This window comes from Spermophilus citellus, assembly GCF_964194105.1.
Source record: "Spermophilus citellus genome assembly, chromosome: 4".
In the NCBI taxonomy this organism is placed as follows: Eukaryota; Metazoa; Chordata; class Mammalia; order Rodentia; family Sciuridae; genus Spermophilus; species Spermophilus citellus.
The window spans coordinates 104,439,396-104,457,639 of NC_138185.1; the positions used below are offsets into that span (position 1 = coordinate 104,439,396).

The following is an 18,244-nucleotide window of genomic DNA, read 5'->3' on the forward strand; positions in this document are numbered from 1 at the left end:
TTCCTTTTCCTTGTAAATGCTAGGTTTGCACACAAAAAGTGTGACAGAGTTAGTCTGCAAGTTTGTTGTACAAAAGGATATTATATATTTTCTTGGTAAAACAAAATAAAACTTATAAAACCTATGTCTGGTCTAGGGGATAAAACAGAACACTTGTCATATAAACCTCCAGGCCAACCCCCACAACTAGAAATAAAGTTTAAAAAATTTCCAGAATCTTTGTTCCAAGGAAGAATTCTTAAGCAAGAGCCACCTCTGAACCCTGCAGTCAATAAATCTGCTTCCTGAAAATTCCTCAGGTGTTCAGCCTCTTCTATCCTACTTTATAATAACAAGAAACATGTAGGGGTGAGTATTTACCTAGTGAAATAGGAAGTCAGAACACACTGTGGTCTGAGAAGAACAACTTGAATCCTTTCTGAGGAAACACCACAGTGACCTATAAAAATTAACAATGAGCCCCACCTCTTAAAGATCCCATCATCTCTTAACATCCAAGAAACAGCTCAATGAACTCCAAGTAATATGAACTCAAAGACAATCACACATTATAATCAAACTCTCAGAAGACAAAAAGAAAATTCTGAAAGCAGCAGGAGAGAAGTGACTCCTTCCAAGAGGGAACTCTAAAAAGAGTTCACCAGCAGATTTCTCATTAAAAAAACATGGTGATCAAAAGGCCAATATACACAAAGGGCTCAAGGAAAAAAGCTGCAAACCAAGAATCCTGTATTTAACAAACTACCCTTCAAAACAGAAAATTTAGGAGGCTGAGATTGTAGCTCAGTGCTTACAGTGATTTCCTAACATGTGTAAAGCCCTGGGTTTGATCGCCCAGCAACCCCCCCCACACACACACTTTTTACAGAAATTAAGGCAATTTTAGATAAATAAAAGCAAAGGAGTACATGACCATTAGACCCATCCTTCAAGAAATATTCAAGGAAGTCCTACGGTCCTGCAGGATGAAATAAAAGGATACTAGACAGTAATTAAAATCCACATGAAGAAACAAATACCTCCATAAAGGTAAATACACAGGTAATTTAAAAAGCTAGTGTGACTAGGTATAATGGCACATGCCTATAATTCCAGCTACTCAGGAGGCTGAGGTAAGAGGATCACAAGTTTGAGGCCAGACTGGGCAACTTAATAAGATCTGTATCAAATAAAAAATTAAAGGGGGTTGAAGATGTTGTCAGTAGTCTAGGGCCCCTGGTTTTAATCCCCAGTAGTACAAAACAAAAACCCAATATGATTATAACAATGGTTTATAGTTCTACATTGTTTTCTATATAATTTAAGATACTAATGTATTTAGAAGAATTATTAGTTTATGTTTAGGGGTACACAATATATAAAAACATTTTGTGACATCAGTAACTGAAAGGAGTGGGGATGAAGTTATAAAGGAGCAGAGTTATTGTGTGATATTGAAATTATGCTGGAATAAATTCAATTGAAGCTGGCATAAGAGTGTTATAACTTTAAGAAGCTAACTGTAATCCTCATGGTAACCACACACACACACACACACAAAAAAAAAAACTACATAATACATACAACAGGACACAATAAAGAAATTTAAATATTTAGCTATAAAAATGCAAAAGGTGTCACACGTGCAGAAAATGAGGGACTCTCAACTAGAAAGACACTACTGTAACATAATAAAAACCATACATACAACTCCACGGTGAATATCATACACAATGGTGAAAGATGAAAAACTTTCCTTCATGATCAGAAACAGGACAAGTGTGCTCACTTTTACTAGTAGAAGTAGTAATTCAATAAGAAATAGAACTCAACATAGTAGTAGAAGGTCTATTTTTTATAGCTAAATATTTAAATTCCTTTATTGTGTCCTGAGCAATTAGGTAATAAACATAAAAGGCATCCAACTTGGAGAGAAAGAAGTAAAACTGTCTTTGTTTATGGATTATATGATCTTATATGTAGAAAACCCTAAATATTCCATAAAAAGATTGTTAGAGCTAATAAATGAATTTAGCAAAGTAGTAGGATATAAAGTCAACAAAGAAAAAAATTAGTTGCATTTCTTTATATTCAGTTGCACCCATTCTAAAATTCATACTGAATTTCAAGGTATGCCAAATAGCTAAAACATTCTTAAAAATGAAAATTGGAGGACTTACTTGTCTTGCATTCATAAATTATAAAGATACAGTATTAAAACACTGTGATACTGTCATGAGGACAAACATGTAGAACAGTGGAGTAGAATTCAGTCTAGAAACACACCCTCACATTCATGGTCAAGTGGCCAAGACCATTCAATGAGGAAAGGACAGTTTTTCAATAAATGGTACTGGGAAAATTGGAAAGTCACATTCAAAAAACCTTATATCACAAAAGAAAAAAAATCAAAATAGAGTAAAAACCTAAATATAAGAAATAAAACTCAGAGAAGAAAACACAACAGAAAAGCTTTATGACATTGGATTTGGCAATGATTTCTTAAAGATATGACAAAGAAGAAAAAACAGACAAACTGAATTTTATAAAAATTAATACTTTTTGTATACAACCAGCCTATGTCAGCCCCCTATGCCAATATCGCATTCCTTTGAAAGGAGCACAAAGGAATGAATTCCTAAATTTGCTTAGTTAGGACAAATCAGGCTTCACAAAAGATGGGATTAGTTACCTTACTTCATGGACAAAGGATGACAGGCATTTCAGGCAGGGGACTAGCATCAGACAAAGTTTACTGTCAGGCTAACATGTGTGCCAAACTGCACATAGTTCATAATGTTAGGACTCAAGATATGTATGAAGCAGTTACTGGAGAGGATGTCAAATAGAATACACAGATACGATGAAGAACCTTGAGTGCTAGGCTAAGAAATTTGTAGTTATACTGTGGACATAGGAACCCCTTGAAAGAGTCTGTAAATACAGAAGGAAGTCAGATCTACACTTTAGAAGATCACTATAAGCAATGTTGCAAATGAGATTAAGATAGAAGAAAGAAGGGTACTAAAACTACTTTAGCAGGGCAACGACACTAAGGAAGGTTCAAAGAGAATAGAAGAAGGAATTCCAGAGATAATCGAGGCAAGACTTAGTGAATAATGAAATGTGACTGTATTAGTCAGTTTTCTATAGCTGTAAGAAAAAGCTGAGAATAACAACTTAAAGGAAGAAAGGTTTATTTTGGTTCATGGTTTCAGAGATTTCAGTCTGTGGTTGGCTAGCTCCAATGTTTCTGGGCCTGTTGTGAGGCAGAAACATCTTGGTAGAGAAGTATGGAGAAGAACAGCTTACTTCATGGCAGCCAAGAAGCAGGGAGAGAGGAAGAGACTGGGGAAAAGACAGAGTTCCTAAGGGTCCCACTCCCTTCAACTAGGTCCCACCTCCTACAGTTTTCCCTACCTCCCAATAGTCCATTCAGTTATGAATCCCTCAGTGGATTATTCTACTGATGAGATTAGAGCCCTCATGGCTCAAGTACTCCCCTACCTCTGAACATTGCTTCACTAAGGACCAAGCCTTCAATACAAGGAGGAGGGATATTCCAGATTCAAACTGTAACAGTTTGGACCCCTCCCTATCGCTTACTTACACTTACTATGCACTATTTAATATTTTTCTTTTATTAAAAAATAAATACCATTGATTTCAAGACATGTAAACAAAAATAAAAATAATGGAATGTAGGATAGAAAAATAAAGAAAAATTAATGAACAGAAGACAAAAAGGAAGGAAATTTAAAAAGAATGATAAATCGAAATCATAAAACAAGATGGTAAAATTTGATTTTAAAATTCAGTAATAACTACAAAAACCATAAATTAACTCTGATTAAAAGAAAAAATTTTAGACTGAATTTTTGAAAATCCACTTTGTAGACACAATAAAAAGTTGAAAGGGAAAAAAAAACTAGACTAGTTAAACATTAAACAAATGAAAGTTGTTTGGTCAGGTGTGGTGATGCATGCCTATAATCCCAGTGGCTCAGAAGGCTGAGGCAGGAGGATCATAAGTTCAAAACCAGCCTCAGCAACTTAGCAAGGCCTTAAGCAACTTAGTGAGACCCTGTCTCAAAATAAAAAATAAAAGGGCTAGGGATGTGGCTCAGTGCTTAAGCACCTCTTGGTTCAATCCTGGTAACAACAACAAAAAAGTGGTTTGGCTGTATTAATGTCACTAAAATAGACTTGAAGACAAAACGCAGTATTAGGGGTAGGAAGGGTGCATGGGGGCAGGAAAGATGGTATAATAAGATAGACATCATTACCCTAGGTACATGTTTGACTGCACATATGGTGTGACACTACTTCGGGTTCGACCAGAGAAATGAAAAGTTGTACTGCAATTGTGTACAAAGAATCAAAATGCATTCTGCTGTCATATATACCTAATAAAAATAATTAATAAAAAAGCACTATTAGGAAAAAAAGGTCATTATATAGCAGGAAATTTTGCCAGAAAATAAAATATAAAGGAAATTTTTATCAGAAGATACAACCATTTAAATTTACCTGGGCTTAATAACACTGCTTCAAAAAATGTTAAGCAAAAATTAACAGAAATTGTGTTGAGAATGCAAAGTCACAGCAAGAAACTTCGACATACCTCTTTAGTAACTGACAAACTAACAGACAAATAAACAGTAAGGATATAAAAGATTCAAATAGCATGTTATAACAAGCTTGACCTAATACACAAATATACAACTTTGGACTTATCACTAAAGAATCTAGATTCTTCTCTAGTACACATAGACCATTTAAAACACTGTCAATAACCAGTCTTCAAAACAAATCTCAACAGACACTAAAGAATTAATATCAAGTAATTTTAAAATATTACCTTAAATTAATTAATAAAATAAATGAAATTAGATAAGAAAACCAGAATATGTTCAAAGAAAGTACAATAAATAAAAAAATGAAGAGGAAAGATTACTTTCTATATATGTTGAGATTAATCAAATTTGTAAAGCATACTTGTACATTTCCATTTTAGCATTTCTAATTTTATAAATTTACTTACCCATTTCACTCAAGAAAATACACTAACCACTGACTCAGAGATGAAATTATTTCTAGCTACGTGTGGTGGCACATGCCTGTTATCCCAGCAGCTTGGAAGGCTGAGGCAGGTGGATTGCAAGTTCAAAACCAGCCTCAGCAAAAGCAAGGCCAACTCAGTGAGACCCTGTCTCTAAATAAAATACAAAATAGGGCTGGGGATGTGACTCAGAGGTCGAGTGCTCCTGAGTTCAAGTGCTCCTGAGTTCAATTCCTGGTACCAAAAAAAGAAAAAAAGAAATTATTTCTAAAAACTCACTATCTATTCAGTCAACAGTACTTATATGGTTGTTGACTGTGGGAAAGGCACTATTCTAGGTGGTGGGATGCAGTGAGGAAAGTTAATATTCTAATAAGAATGACTTGTCCATGTATATAAATGATACAAAATAAAAATTAATAAATTTCTCATATTTCTGTGGCAGTTCAGAGGAGGGACAGATTAATTCTGAATTATGATAGGGTAATGAATTAGGGAGGAGGGTGGCTTGAAAAATAAGAAGGATTTGAAAATGCATAGTTATAGAGAAAGGGCAGGAGAACAAATTCAAGGCAAGCAACATAATGCAAAACATATCTAACAAAAATAGTAAATGATTTTGAATAGAACACAGACCAAAGAAGAGAAGGCCAAAAGGCAGTTTGGAGCCCAACTGTTAAAGGCTCTAAAAGCTAAACTAAAAGGTGAGATATTATTTCATAGGTGGTAGATACGTAGGTGTGAACACTGTCACTGAAGTTTTACTGTTTTTTTTAGTGGGAGTAGTGATGAGAATTAGGCTCAAGAGAAACTCATCTGGGGACTATTTATATGGACAACAGCAAGGTGTTAAGAAGGTTTGAGTTAGTATAATTATAATCAGAACAGAATGGACTGGAGAGATCAAAGACAAAAAACTATAATTTGACAACCAGATGAGGAGCCAATAATACAGTCAAAGGTGAATCTGCATTTCTCAGTGACAAGATGGCTGGGATGTCACTGATAGAAACTCCCCTGTGCATGAATGTATGAGTTGGCATTGAAAATGAGTTTATTACTCTTAGATATTATTATAACAGTCTATACAGCTATATTAAAAATATGGTCCTAAGATCACTGGAAAGCAATTACTTTTCTTTTTGCGGGGAAACTCTTCTCACTAAATTGCTGAGGCTGGCCTCAAATTTGTAATTCTGGGCAGCTGGGATTACAGGTGTGCGCTGCCGCACCTGGCTGCAATTACATTTTATAAAATGTGACTTAAAATAAACCTGCCATTCAACTTTCCTGAACCCTCAACCACTGAATTCCTTCCTTCTCTCAGTGTTCTTTTTGTCCTCCTCATGTTCCCCAATCCCAGCCCCTCACTTCCTCCCAGGGTGCCACGCAGTTCTTTGGATGCACTAATGATCACACAGAGGATGCCAATTCACTCACCTACTGAGGCTGTGCCACATGGAAACCTGGCTTCAATCTCTATCCATCAAAACCTGTGGGCATGCTTTCAACCACTCCCTAATTACTCCTCTTAAAATACAAAATTAGGAAAGAATTAGACTTTTAAATTTGGTGTGGGTTACCAGTCAAGTTGCCCATTGTCTTTCATAGACCTTTTTAAAAGTACACTAGGAATGCATCTATCCAAGGTACAAAGGCAGGGTGACAAACTTCCCAATTTAATGAATTTCCAAATCCCAGTGCTCCTAATTCTTTCAATTTATTCAGTGCAGACAGCTTGATGTATCAAGTACTCTGATCACAATGCAATTAAATTAGATATAACTATAAAGGATAATCAGAATCCCCCATAGGACCTCACAGGTGATCACATCATGGGAGCAAACCCTCTGAGGGGATTAAGGCTAGCCTCACAGAGTGAGTTCTCATGAGAGTGGGTTGTTATAAAGTCAGGCCACATGCTTGGTCCCCTTCTGCATGTTCTGGGTTCCCTTTCTGCTCCTCCACCATGTTGTGATGTAAATGAAGGAACCCAGAGGCCAAACCAATGGGGCCACAGGATCCTGGACTTTCAACCTCAAAAACTGTGAGCTAAATAAACTTAAAAAAAAAAAAAAAACCCATTGGCTAATAAAAAAATCATAACAGAACAAAATTTTTAAACTTAAAACTCAACAACTATAGTCTCTTTAAAGATGACACTAAACTATTTTGAATTTTTTTAAGCAATACACACTATCTATTAGAAAAGAAGGCCAAAGACCAATGAACATCCCTTTCCCTAACCCCCCAAATAGGGTTTAAAATCACAGAACACAATTCACTCATCATAAAGTTATAATTATCAAAACTATTCGGTGTTGCTGAAAAGACAGAAAAAAATCAACAGAACAGAATAATCCATAAATAGACCCACACATATTTGGTTAATTGAGTTTTGACAAAGGTACAAAGGCAATTCAATAAAGAAGAACAGTCTTTTCACCCATGTTGTCACCACCAAGATCAAGACAAAAAAAAAAAAAACTATAGTATATTTTAATTATTAAATATATATCTTCTGATAAGCATTATAATTTCATTGTATAAATGCCATGTGCCATGTCCCCTTAGAAAGGATGCAGCATAAATGTATTAAAAGATTAAACACACCTTGAAAGTTGAATCTAAAGGTCATTCCTTTCTTCTTCCTAGCTGTATTACTTCCCTGCTCTAGTGATGACTGCCTAGGTGGCCTAGTTTTTATCCTTCCTAAACATCTTTGATGACAAGACACCCGAAGACTAGAAGTTCCTCCTCTGCTAGGCTAGATAAAGTAGGTTGGAACTTCATTATAATAGAATACCTGAACATTCCTCCCCAGCATTACCTTACCCTTCTCCCTCATTTCTTGTGCCCTGTATCTACAACCTTCTGACCCCTGAGAAAAGTTGATTTGCAAGTGTATCTTGCACTTCTCATATTTTTGGTCAAGAATAAAAGTCTTCTTTGCTACTCAATTGGTGCCTGGTCTTATAATTGGTTCCACCATTCTGAGAAGGAAAAAGGATTCAGCCTTTGGGGTCAAAAAAAGTATGACCTTTAGCAATTCACTTAAATTCTCATTTTCTACATACTTTTCTATTTCTTAAGTTTCCCCTGCCTCCTTCCTCTAAGGTTGCTGAGAATAAAGTGTTAAAATATAAATAAAGAACAGGGTCAACAAAAAAATTTTGGGGGGGGGGCATTGGAGATGTTCTATATCTTGACGTGGAGGTTGTGGCAGTTTCATGGGTTTGACATTTGCTAAAATTCAATGTGTGGTTTAAACAAGTGTAGTTTATCATACATACATTATATCTTGGTAAGATAGATTTTTTAAAAACATACTGTTGAGGCACATGGTGGATGTTGAGTAATTGTTGGTCTGTTCCTCCTTCCCATTCCCTTTATATGGTCATTTGAGGAAAAAAAAACTCTAGGCATTATTCCCAATATGAATACTGTTCCCAATATGAAAAACCCCTAAAAACTTTTTGTTTTGTTATTAATATTAAACATAAATTGCCTTCCCTAAATTGCTAAAAGTCAGAGTTCACTAAAAACTTCCAGATAAGAATGACATTACTTACCTCTCTCCTCTCCTCTAAACCAGATCCCAATATCTTTAACTTTTCCCATAAATTTGACTTTTCTATCCTTATATTCAATAAGAACTTAAATCTTAAATTTATATTCTATACTTCTCATTTCAGTTAAAGAGCAAACAAGTAATTCACACAGGTTATAAAATATCTTGAGGTTGTAGGGAGTTACTCCACAAAATCTATGGGCCTCAGTGATAGTTCTTTGTTCCTAGCTCATGCACTAAAAAAGGTTTTTTTTGTTTTTTTTTTTAATACCCTTAAATACTAGTCAATTAAGGGGCTGGGGATGTGGCTCAAGCAGTAACGCACTCGCCTGGCATGCACGGGGCACTGGGTTCGATCCTCAGCACCACATAAAAATAAAATAAAGATGTTGTGTCCACTGAAAAACTGAAAAATAAATATTAAAAAATTCTCTCTCTCTTCTCTCTCTCTCTCTCAAAAAAAAAATACTAGTCAATTAAACTCACAGGAAGTACTATACAAATTCTATTTTGAATCATTTTACTGATTTTCTGCTGTCTGTACTCCCAAAATAATATGATATTTTAAAACAATAGTGGTTAAGATTTGGTACCAACATTAGAAAAACTTAACTTTTCACTTTCTTTTTAATATACCAAGTATAAGTTTTAGTGCCAACTCAGTCAGTCTAAATTCAAAACAATGTGTCTTATATTGGGTATTTTAATTAATGAATTCTCTAGTTGTTTTGTTATTAATATTAAACATAAACTGCCTTCCCTAAATTGCTAAAACTCAGAGTTCATTAAAATGGATTATTTTCAATACTCTATATGGCTAGAAACTACCAATGCCTATTTTAAAAATAATAAAAACACGAAGAATATTTCTCATATTTTCTTACATTTACATATATATATATGTAAATATGTGTATGTATATATATATATATATATATATATATTTCTTACACTTTTTGTTTACTTTTTCTCACTTCTCAAATAAGTTTGTAGGAAATAAAATTACCCTCTCCCCCAGTCCATTTCACTCACCTACAAAATGGGCTGGGAATAGTAGGTATCACATAACAAATCCCCCCATTCAGGCAAAATGACCTGTAACTGGGACCACAGGGCTCCTCGTGATCTAAAACACACATGCATATGGAACAGAGAAAAGCATATTAAAATACTTCTGATGCAATCAGAAACAGGAATAACCAGTCTTAGAATGAAGCAGCAATACTAAAAATTAGAATGAGAAATTTTTCCTCAAAATGAAAGAATCTTATTTCTTATTTCATAGTCACTTTGAAAGAAAAATCTATCACTTTGAGAGAAAAACGAATCCATCTTACAGATATGGTTGTTAATTATAATGGATTTAGAAGCTACATAACAGAAATAAGAAATCTCTGCATTAGTTAGATTAAAAGGCAGTGATTAGTATCATAGAATAACTAGGTCCTTCTCATTTAGCACCAAGATTTTACAGTATTACTTAGTGCTTTCCTGTCCTAAGGTTGCATTTAAATTCTTCTTTTTCTTTTGATGTTTCAAATATTTAAAATCTGAAATTGTGATAGGAAAAAAATTTAGATAATTGAAATAAATTTTGCTTCCAAATTTATCTTAAAATATTCCTCTTCTATGACAACCAAAGTCAAACATGAAAAATAAAATATAATCTCATAAGGTTTTTATTTACAAGGGAACTTTAGGTAAAAGCTAATAACTGACAAGACTAAAATCCTAAAGTAAAACTAAAAATCTAAGTTTGTGCTTAACATATAGCCAAAACTTTCAGAATAATAAGAAAATAACCCTCCACTCCTCTTGCTTCCTTTCTCTCCCTTCTCTTTCTCCATGTCACTTCCTTCTTTCTTTCCTCTTTCTTTTCCTCACTCTTTATCTTTGATCTTTCCTTTATCTTTCTTCCTCTCTCTGCCTTCCCTCTCTCATTGGTATTTCTCTTTCCTTCTAGACTCAGCCTCATACCCCACCCCCACCCCACCATCTCTTTACAAAAAGTTTCTTTTCTAACCACAGCCAGTATAGAAAAAATCAGAAGTAACCATAGTCAAATTTATTGGGTCATTATACTACTATTTGTGATTAGGAAATTGCTGAAAACTTTATCTTTTGGCTTTAAAAGGAGAATGATACTGCTTTTAAAATTTTACCTTGGTAGTTCCTGATTGTCTAAAAATTACTTAGAATCATCTAATGTGAAGCAGACAATGACAATTCTCTCATTTAGCATTTAGTTTGGCATTTAAAGATAGTTTACTAGTTAAAAAAAAAACTTTCTCTAACATGGTTGCCACTAAGATATTGATACCTGTTAAGATATAATTGTTGGGGCTGGGACTGTAGCTCAGTGATAGAGCACCTATCTAGTATGTATGAGGCACTGAGTTCAATCCTCAGCACCTCATAAAGATAAATAAATAAAATAAAGGTATTGTGTCCATCTATACCATATATATATATACACACACACACACACACACACACACACACACACACACACACATGAATGATAACTACTATGATCCAGATGTCTTCACAATCAGAATTTGAAAGTTTGAAACTTTCCTTTTACTTCAGAATTGAGAAAAACCTATTTCAGCATATTATAACCATAAAAGTACAAAAATGTAAATACAGAAATAGAACTACAAAGAACTGAAGAAAAAGAAAGTAAACCAGCTAAAACTAATACTTTAAGGTTTTTTCTTTTTTACACAATGCATGCTTCTTTAAAATTAAACAACTTTTAATAATCTATACAATTTTTCAGGAATAATTTGGTTGACAAAATCCCAGTTAAAACTACATTACATCAGAATCATGGAAATCATCCCATATGATTTTCTATTAACTTTATCACAGCTGAAAGTAATGTCCTTTTTAACTAATTATATCCAGACATATATTTACTGAAATAATATCACATATTATATCAATAAAAAAACTCATCTAACCTGAATCACTATCTCTGAATCTATTTTCATTCTTTGCTCTGGTTTCAAATTTACTTATTATTTGGGAAGTTGATATTAGATATAGAGTAAGCTAGAATTGGTCAGTTTGTAAAGAACAATAAAACACATAAACCCAAAATAAAAGTTTTATGTTATACAGGAAAGTATTTCAAAACTAAAATATTTCATATTTTTGGGAGGATTTTAACAATATTATCTTGTGTTAATGTACATCTGTTGTTCTATTTCAAAATAACACACATTGACAAAAGTATAAACAGAAGAAATTACCTGTTGGCATCTTAATTTTTAAATAGTTTCATCCTTGGTCAGAAGATTAGGGTTGAAAAACAGCACCTAAAATAGTTTAAAATTAATAATTTAAGAAAAAATATTCTTTTGAGGGAGTTACATCAAATATTCTAATAGTGATACTCTTTAAATGTTGAAAGTAAGTCATTTATTTGAGAGTGACAAAATTAGTTAGATATCTATGTTTTGAATATATCAGTTAAAAAATATGTGCAGATAAAACCAAAGGATCAACATTATAAAGTATAAGTGCACTAAATACAAATCATTTCCTAAAATAAATATAATTTAATCTTAAAACTTTTTGTTCTATTGCTGGTTTTTAATAAACATTTTGATGTAGTAATGTACTATATGAGAATATGAAACATATATGGTAGTAATGAAACTGAATGACCTGAACTTTTTGCTTTTTCATAAAGCCTATTTATTAATAATCTAACTTTTAAGTAGAATCAGTAGCTTCCAATGTTTCAATTTATTGAAAATGGTCAAACAGGGAATATAAAAATCTCCAACAGCATTAAAAATTTTTAAATTTCTTTAGAACCATTAAAAGCACTTTTGAGTTTACCATACCTTGCACATTACATTTATCAATCTACACATGCCTTTCTTTAAAAAATGTTGGGCATCTGGTAAAGCCAAGTAACTAATGTTTGAAGTTTTCTGCTATAACAGAAACAAGGAATTAAGATAAATTTGAAGAGATGAAGCATTTATACTTACATAATGATTACAATTTCTTAATTCTTTTTTATAAAATCTATTTACTTCTGACTTAAGCATAAAGATTTTGTAACAGAAATCTTAATCTACAACTTCCTTTTACACAGGTGTAATTCCAAGGTCTTCTCCCAAACCCAATCACTCCCTTTCTTTCTTTTTTACACAAGCAGAGAGAAAGAGAGGGGGTAGGGGGTAGAAAGAGGGAGAGAGAAAGAGTGTATATACACATTAAAACTATTTAATTTGAAATTCTCATTTGGAGTTTCTTTTTTCCAAACAAACAGGGCTTACCTCAATAAAAACTTATATTCATTAAAAAATAAATTTAGACATGCAGTTTTGCAAAAGTTTTTGAATACTGTAGACTATAGCAGCTGTGACTTACATTTTATAACATGTCAAAAAATTGATTTATATGGCTGCAGTGTGAACCAGAGCGAGGCAGATAGACCAAGGTGTACCCAGAGGTCAGGCACCACTAAGAAAGCTACCCTTCAGTCTACATGCTCAGAGTCACAAATGGGGCAGAATTTTACTTAGAAAAGGAGTTGTACTAAGCTGTACTTCCAAATCACTGTTCGTGTTTTAAAGTTATGAATTAAATCACATTATTTAGACTCCTTACTTACCTTTGCATGTCTGGATAATTCAAGAGTACTATCTAAGTTTGTGAAGAAAAGGAATTTTTATGTGGAGCTAATGGACAATTGTTCCACAAGGCTTTTTTTTAAAATAGTTTCCTTATATACCACATAAAATTTATTTATGATGACTTGAAGAATTTATAGAACTGAAAGATGATAATAGCTCTAATAGAACTTATAACCCCATGTCTGATTTAAAATATAATTATTGAACTTACCTACTACTGATAACAATATAATGACTTTAAAACTATAGCAAAGCTATTATATATCCCTTAAGGAAAGTTAAATTTTAAAAATATTTTAAAATATTGACTAAAACTATAATTTTGTTTAAATGAAGTACAGGGTTCTTAGATATAGCTATCTAAATTATGTCAAGTATTTAGATGGTTATCTTTTCTAAAGCCACAATTCAGACAATATCATTACTTGACTGATGTAAAACACAAAAACTAATATATTTGTTCTTTTAAAAAGTATCAAAATAAACTCATAATTACATACTCTGAAAACATTTCTTTTCATTACCATATATTATCTCCCACATTCAATGGCAAATTTTATATAGCTATAATCATTATATATGTATATATACACACATACTTAAGTCATTTTAGCTTATGGTGTGAGAATTCCAAAATGATATTTTTATTTTGTTTTGTTTTGTTTTTGATATTAGATTGAACTCAGGGGCCTAATTACTAAGGCAATCATTATATATGTATATATACACACATACTTAAGTCATTTTAGCTTATGGTGTGAGAATTCCAAAATGATATTTTTATTTTGTTTTGTTTTGTTTTTGATATTAGATTGAACTCAGGGGCCTAATTACTAAGGCACATCCCCAGCCCTATTTTTTTTTTTTTTTTAGACAGGGTCTCACTAAGTTGCTCAGGGCCTTGCTTAGTTGCTCAGGCTGGCCTTGAACTTGCCATCTTCGTGCCTTAGACTTCCAGTCACGGGGATTACAGGCATATACCACCATGTCCAGCAAAATGCTGTTTTGTTTTGTTTATGAAAAATCAGTATCCTTTGTTATTTTACTTGAACCATGAAACCATTATGTTGTCTACTAACACAGAAATGACTACTGAATTGCACATGAGAAATAATCTGTGAATCTGTGACTTTATCCATGACATTTGAAGATGTACTTATTAAGAGATATAGCATGACAGTTTTATACTAAGTTATTTTTGACACAATGCATATAAACAGCCTATGGAGCCAAGTGACTCCAAAGTAGAAAATATAATGACTTTAAAGAGCAACATTTCACTCTAAATGCAAGCCTTGGTATTTAAGAATAATTTCTCTGTTAACCTGTCAACAAACAGCACTAGGTGGCCCATTGCCCTTAAACAAATGACAGTCTCTTGCTAGATTGGAGAATAACAGATACAAAAACAAGTAACTGCAAAAATGTTTTAGGCTGACTCCTTGTTAAGGTTTGGATCTTAACTGTTTGCCCAAGGCTCATGTGCTGAAGGCATGGTCTACAGCTGATGGTGCCATTGAGAGGTGGTGGAACCTTTGCGATGTAGGGCCTATTGAAGGAAGTTAGGTCATGGAGGAATGCCTTTGAAGGGGATGTGGGACTCCATCCCATTCTCTTTCTCTTTGCTCTCCAGCTACCACGAAATGGCAGCTTTGCTCCACTATGTGCTCCCTGCCATTATGTTCTGCCTTTCCACAGGCCCAAAAGCAATGGAGCCACCAACCATGGACTGAAACCATGAGCCACAATAAGCCTTTCCTCTTTTAATTTGATTTTCTCAGGTATTTTTCACCAAGACAGAAAGCTAACTCACACAGAAATTCATATATACCTTATTTTTACTTAGAATAAGAAAAATTTTATATGATTCAATGTAATCTTATCACAAATATATGTTTACCACGACATTAACACATACATACACACACACACACACACACACACACACACAGTTTAACTGTTGGAAAATCAGGAAAAGATTCCAAGATGTACAATTATTTGTGTTTAACCTTAAAAAAATGAGTGAGAGTTTGTAAACAGAGATGGATAAGCATTCCAGATAGAGGAAACAGTTCCAAGGTAGTTAGATAAAAGAAGAAAAAAGTTCCAAGGTAGTCAGATAATTATAGATAGATCATGGGCCAAGATATGTATAAGGTATGTGTATATGGAGAGTATACAGGTTTATAAGAAAGTGGGATAGTGGGGATAAAAGTGGCAAGAATAGGTAGTATTTATGAGGCAAACAGAGTCCATATCTGCAGGCATTGAGAAGCCTTTGAAAGGTTCTTGGCAAAGGAGTGACATGGTTGTATCTACGTTTTATGAAATTCATTTTGATAGAAGTATGGAAAATAGATTGGAACCTGCAGAGGAAATGGTATCAGAGAAAGCAGTTTAGAAGCTATTTTAATCATCAAGAATAGTGAACAAACAAAGCAATAGGAATTAAGATAACGGAGAAGGGTAATTTAAAAAATACTAAGGTGTACAACCACAAAATAGATGAGTATGGTAAGAAATAAAGAAAAATCAAGGATGATTTTCAAGTATTGTTGAAATTAAACAAGTAAAGAATAGCTATTAGAAAAAAAAATTTAAATATTTATTTTTTAGTCGGACACAATATCTTTATTTATTTATTTTTATGTGGTGCTGAGGATCGAACCCAGGGCCTCGCATGTGCTAGGTGAGCGTTCTACCGCTGAGCCACAACCCCAGCCCCTAGAAAAATTAATATTAAAAACCATAAGATACAATTTCATACCCACAAGAATGATTAAACAAAAATGATAGACAATAACAAGTTCTGACAAGGACATGGAGGAACTAGTGCACTCATACATTGCTGGTGGGACTACTATTTAGGAAAATAGTTTGAGAATTCCTTAAAAAGTTAAACATAAGTTTATCATATAAATGCATCCAAGAGAAATGCAAATGTATATCCCACAAAGACCTATATATAGATGTTTAGAACAGCTGTATTCATAAAGGTCCCAAACTGGAAATCATCTAAATGTCTGTAACTGATGAATGAATAACTAAAATGTTCCATGGCCAGTCAATAGAATACTACTTAGCAATAATAAGGAATTTTGTATTAGTGCATGTTAAAGCGTGAATTAATATTTAAAAAAGCTAAGTGAAAGAAGCCATTTCTATTTATATGAAATGTCTAGGAAAATCAAATCTATATGGCTAGAGGGTAGATTGATGGTTGACTTGGGCTGGAAACTTAAAGTAAATGCAAATAATCATATATTTGATATATTTTAAATCATTTCTATATGGGAAAAGTGGTGCCTACCTGTAATCCAGCAACTCTGGAGTCTAAAGCAGGAGGATCACAAGTTTGAAGCCTAGTGAGACCCTGTCTCAAAATAAAAAATAAAAGGGCTAGAGATGTGGCTTAGTGGTAGACATTCCCTAATACAATGTAAATGCTATACAACAGTTATAATACTACATTGTTTAGGAAACAATAACAAGAAAAAGATGTGTCCAGGTTCAGTATAGATGCAACAATGTTTTAAACTATTTTAGATCCCCAGTTGGTTAAGTCCACCAATGTACCATGTCTTAATACAGGCCAGATCAGTTCACAGACTGATTCTTTATCATGTGAAACAATCAATTGTGCCATTAGCCTTCCTTCTATCTTTCTCCTCCCACTCCCTTCTTCGTTAGCTATATCTTGACTCTTATATCATGAATATTAACATTAAACATAAATTTAACATTTACATTTTGGTCCATAACCCTAATAAAGTCTTTTGTACCTTGTCTCTAAATTTACTCTAAAAGTTGAAAAGCAATAGAAGTAGTTATATTATTATTATTATATAATTATCATTCACGACAGATCCAAGAAGTACATAAGAATAATGTATCCTTTTATTTCATATCATGATACCACTTATAATATTCCAAGCAGCAAAATAAAATAGATTCTCCTTTCTCAAACTTGGTAAGATGATTAAAATCATATCACATTTTAATTCGCATATATTTGTACTATGTTTTTCTTATACAACTTTTTCTTATATTGTCTTTCTTTTTGAAGAGGAGGCTAAAGAATAATGTGCTTTATCATAGTATAACAAATATTAGTTTCTTAATCATGCTATTTATTTCATGTAGTCCTCTTGTTTTCTGAAACATCCCTTCCAAAGCTTAAATTTGAATTGAATATTCTCTAAAACTGTATCTGAATGGAACTATCTTTCCAAAAATTTCCCTTCAGTGATTTTCTGGATTGATTCTAGTTTCCTACATCCTCTGTTTTCTGGTTTTTTTTTGCTAGAGTCGGTCATCAACCAACTCTCTAAAACAGGGTGCAGCAAAAACATTAAGTTCCTGCATGACTACAGACATTTTTCTTTTGTCTTCACAGCTAAATGAGAGTATTGGGCTAGTCATGTTGATTTACACTGAAAATAATTTAGATATGCACACTATCTTTTTTCAGTATCCAGAGAAGTCTGTCTGATGCCAATCTAATCATTAAAACTTTTTAAGTTACCAGTTTGTCCCCTCCCCTGAAGTATTTAAGATCTATTTTTTTCTCAGGGTTCTAAAATTTTATGAAAATGTTACCTAGCCTTATCCTCAAAAATTTTTTCTCAAATAGTGCTAGACAGCGATTTGGGCCCTTCCTATTTGAAGGCTTATGTTCCTTACATCTTGGAAAATTCATCTATTGTTTGTTTTAATAGTTTATTTCCTTCCATTATAGAACTTCTATAATTTCTAGGTTTATCACCTTCACTTCTGTATTTTATCATAATTTCTTTCTATTTTTTTAAACAATGTTCCAGAGGGGTTTCTTTTTAATTTATTTATCTTTACTTTTTTGGTAGCTGTAAACAGACAGCATGCCTTTATTTTATTTATTTATTTTTATGTGGTGCTAAGGATAGAACTCAGTGGCCAGACAAATGCTCTACCACTGAGCTACAGCCCTAGCCTCCA

The 18,244-nt window shown here is 33.2% G+C and overlaps 1 protein-coding gene across 25 annotated transcripts in view; it reads right to left on the minus strand.

Annotated features, from left to right (window-relative positions):
• Positions 1 to 18,244, minus strand: part of NRG4 (neuregulin 4) — a 176,737-nt gene that overhangs the window by 90,287 nt on the left and 68,206 nt on the right. For 20 of the 25 annotated variants that reach the window (XR_014021811.1, XR_014021812.1, XM_081293063.1 and 17 more), the window contains 2 exons: positions 11,870 to 11,935; positions 9,645 to 9,738 (listed from right to left, as the gene is read on the minus strand). The exons of 2 other annotated variants lie outside the window; for them this stretch is intronic. Coding sequence is in view for 21 of the 23 variants with exons in the window: in XM_081293063.1 (XP_081149189.1) it covers positions 9,645 to 9,738; positions 11,870 to 11,879 (104 nt within the window). In the remaining 2 variants the exon portion in view is untranslated. Of the gene's footprint in view, positions 1 to 9,644; positions 9,739 to 11,869; positions 11,936 to 16,580; positions 16,644 to 18,244 lie in introns of all 25 variants that reach the window. 3 more of the 25 variants (XM_081293067.1, XM_081293061.1, XM_081293075.1) reach the window with 1 other exon arrangement.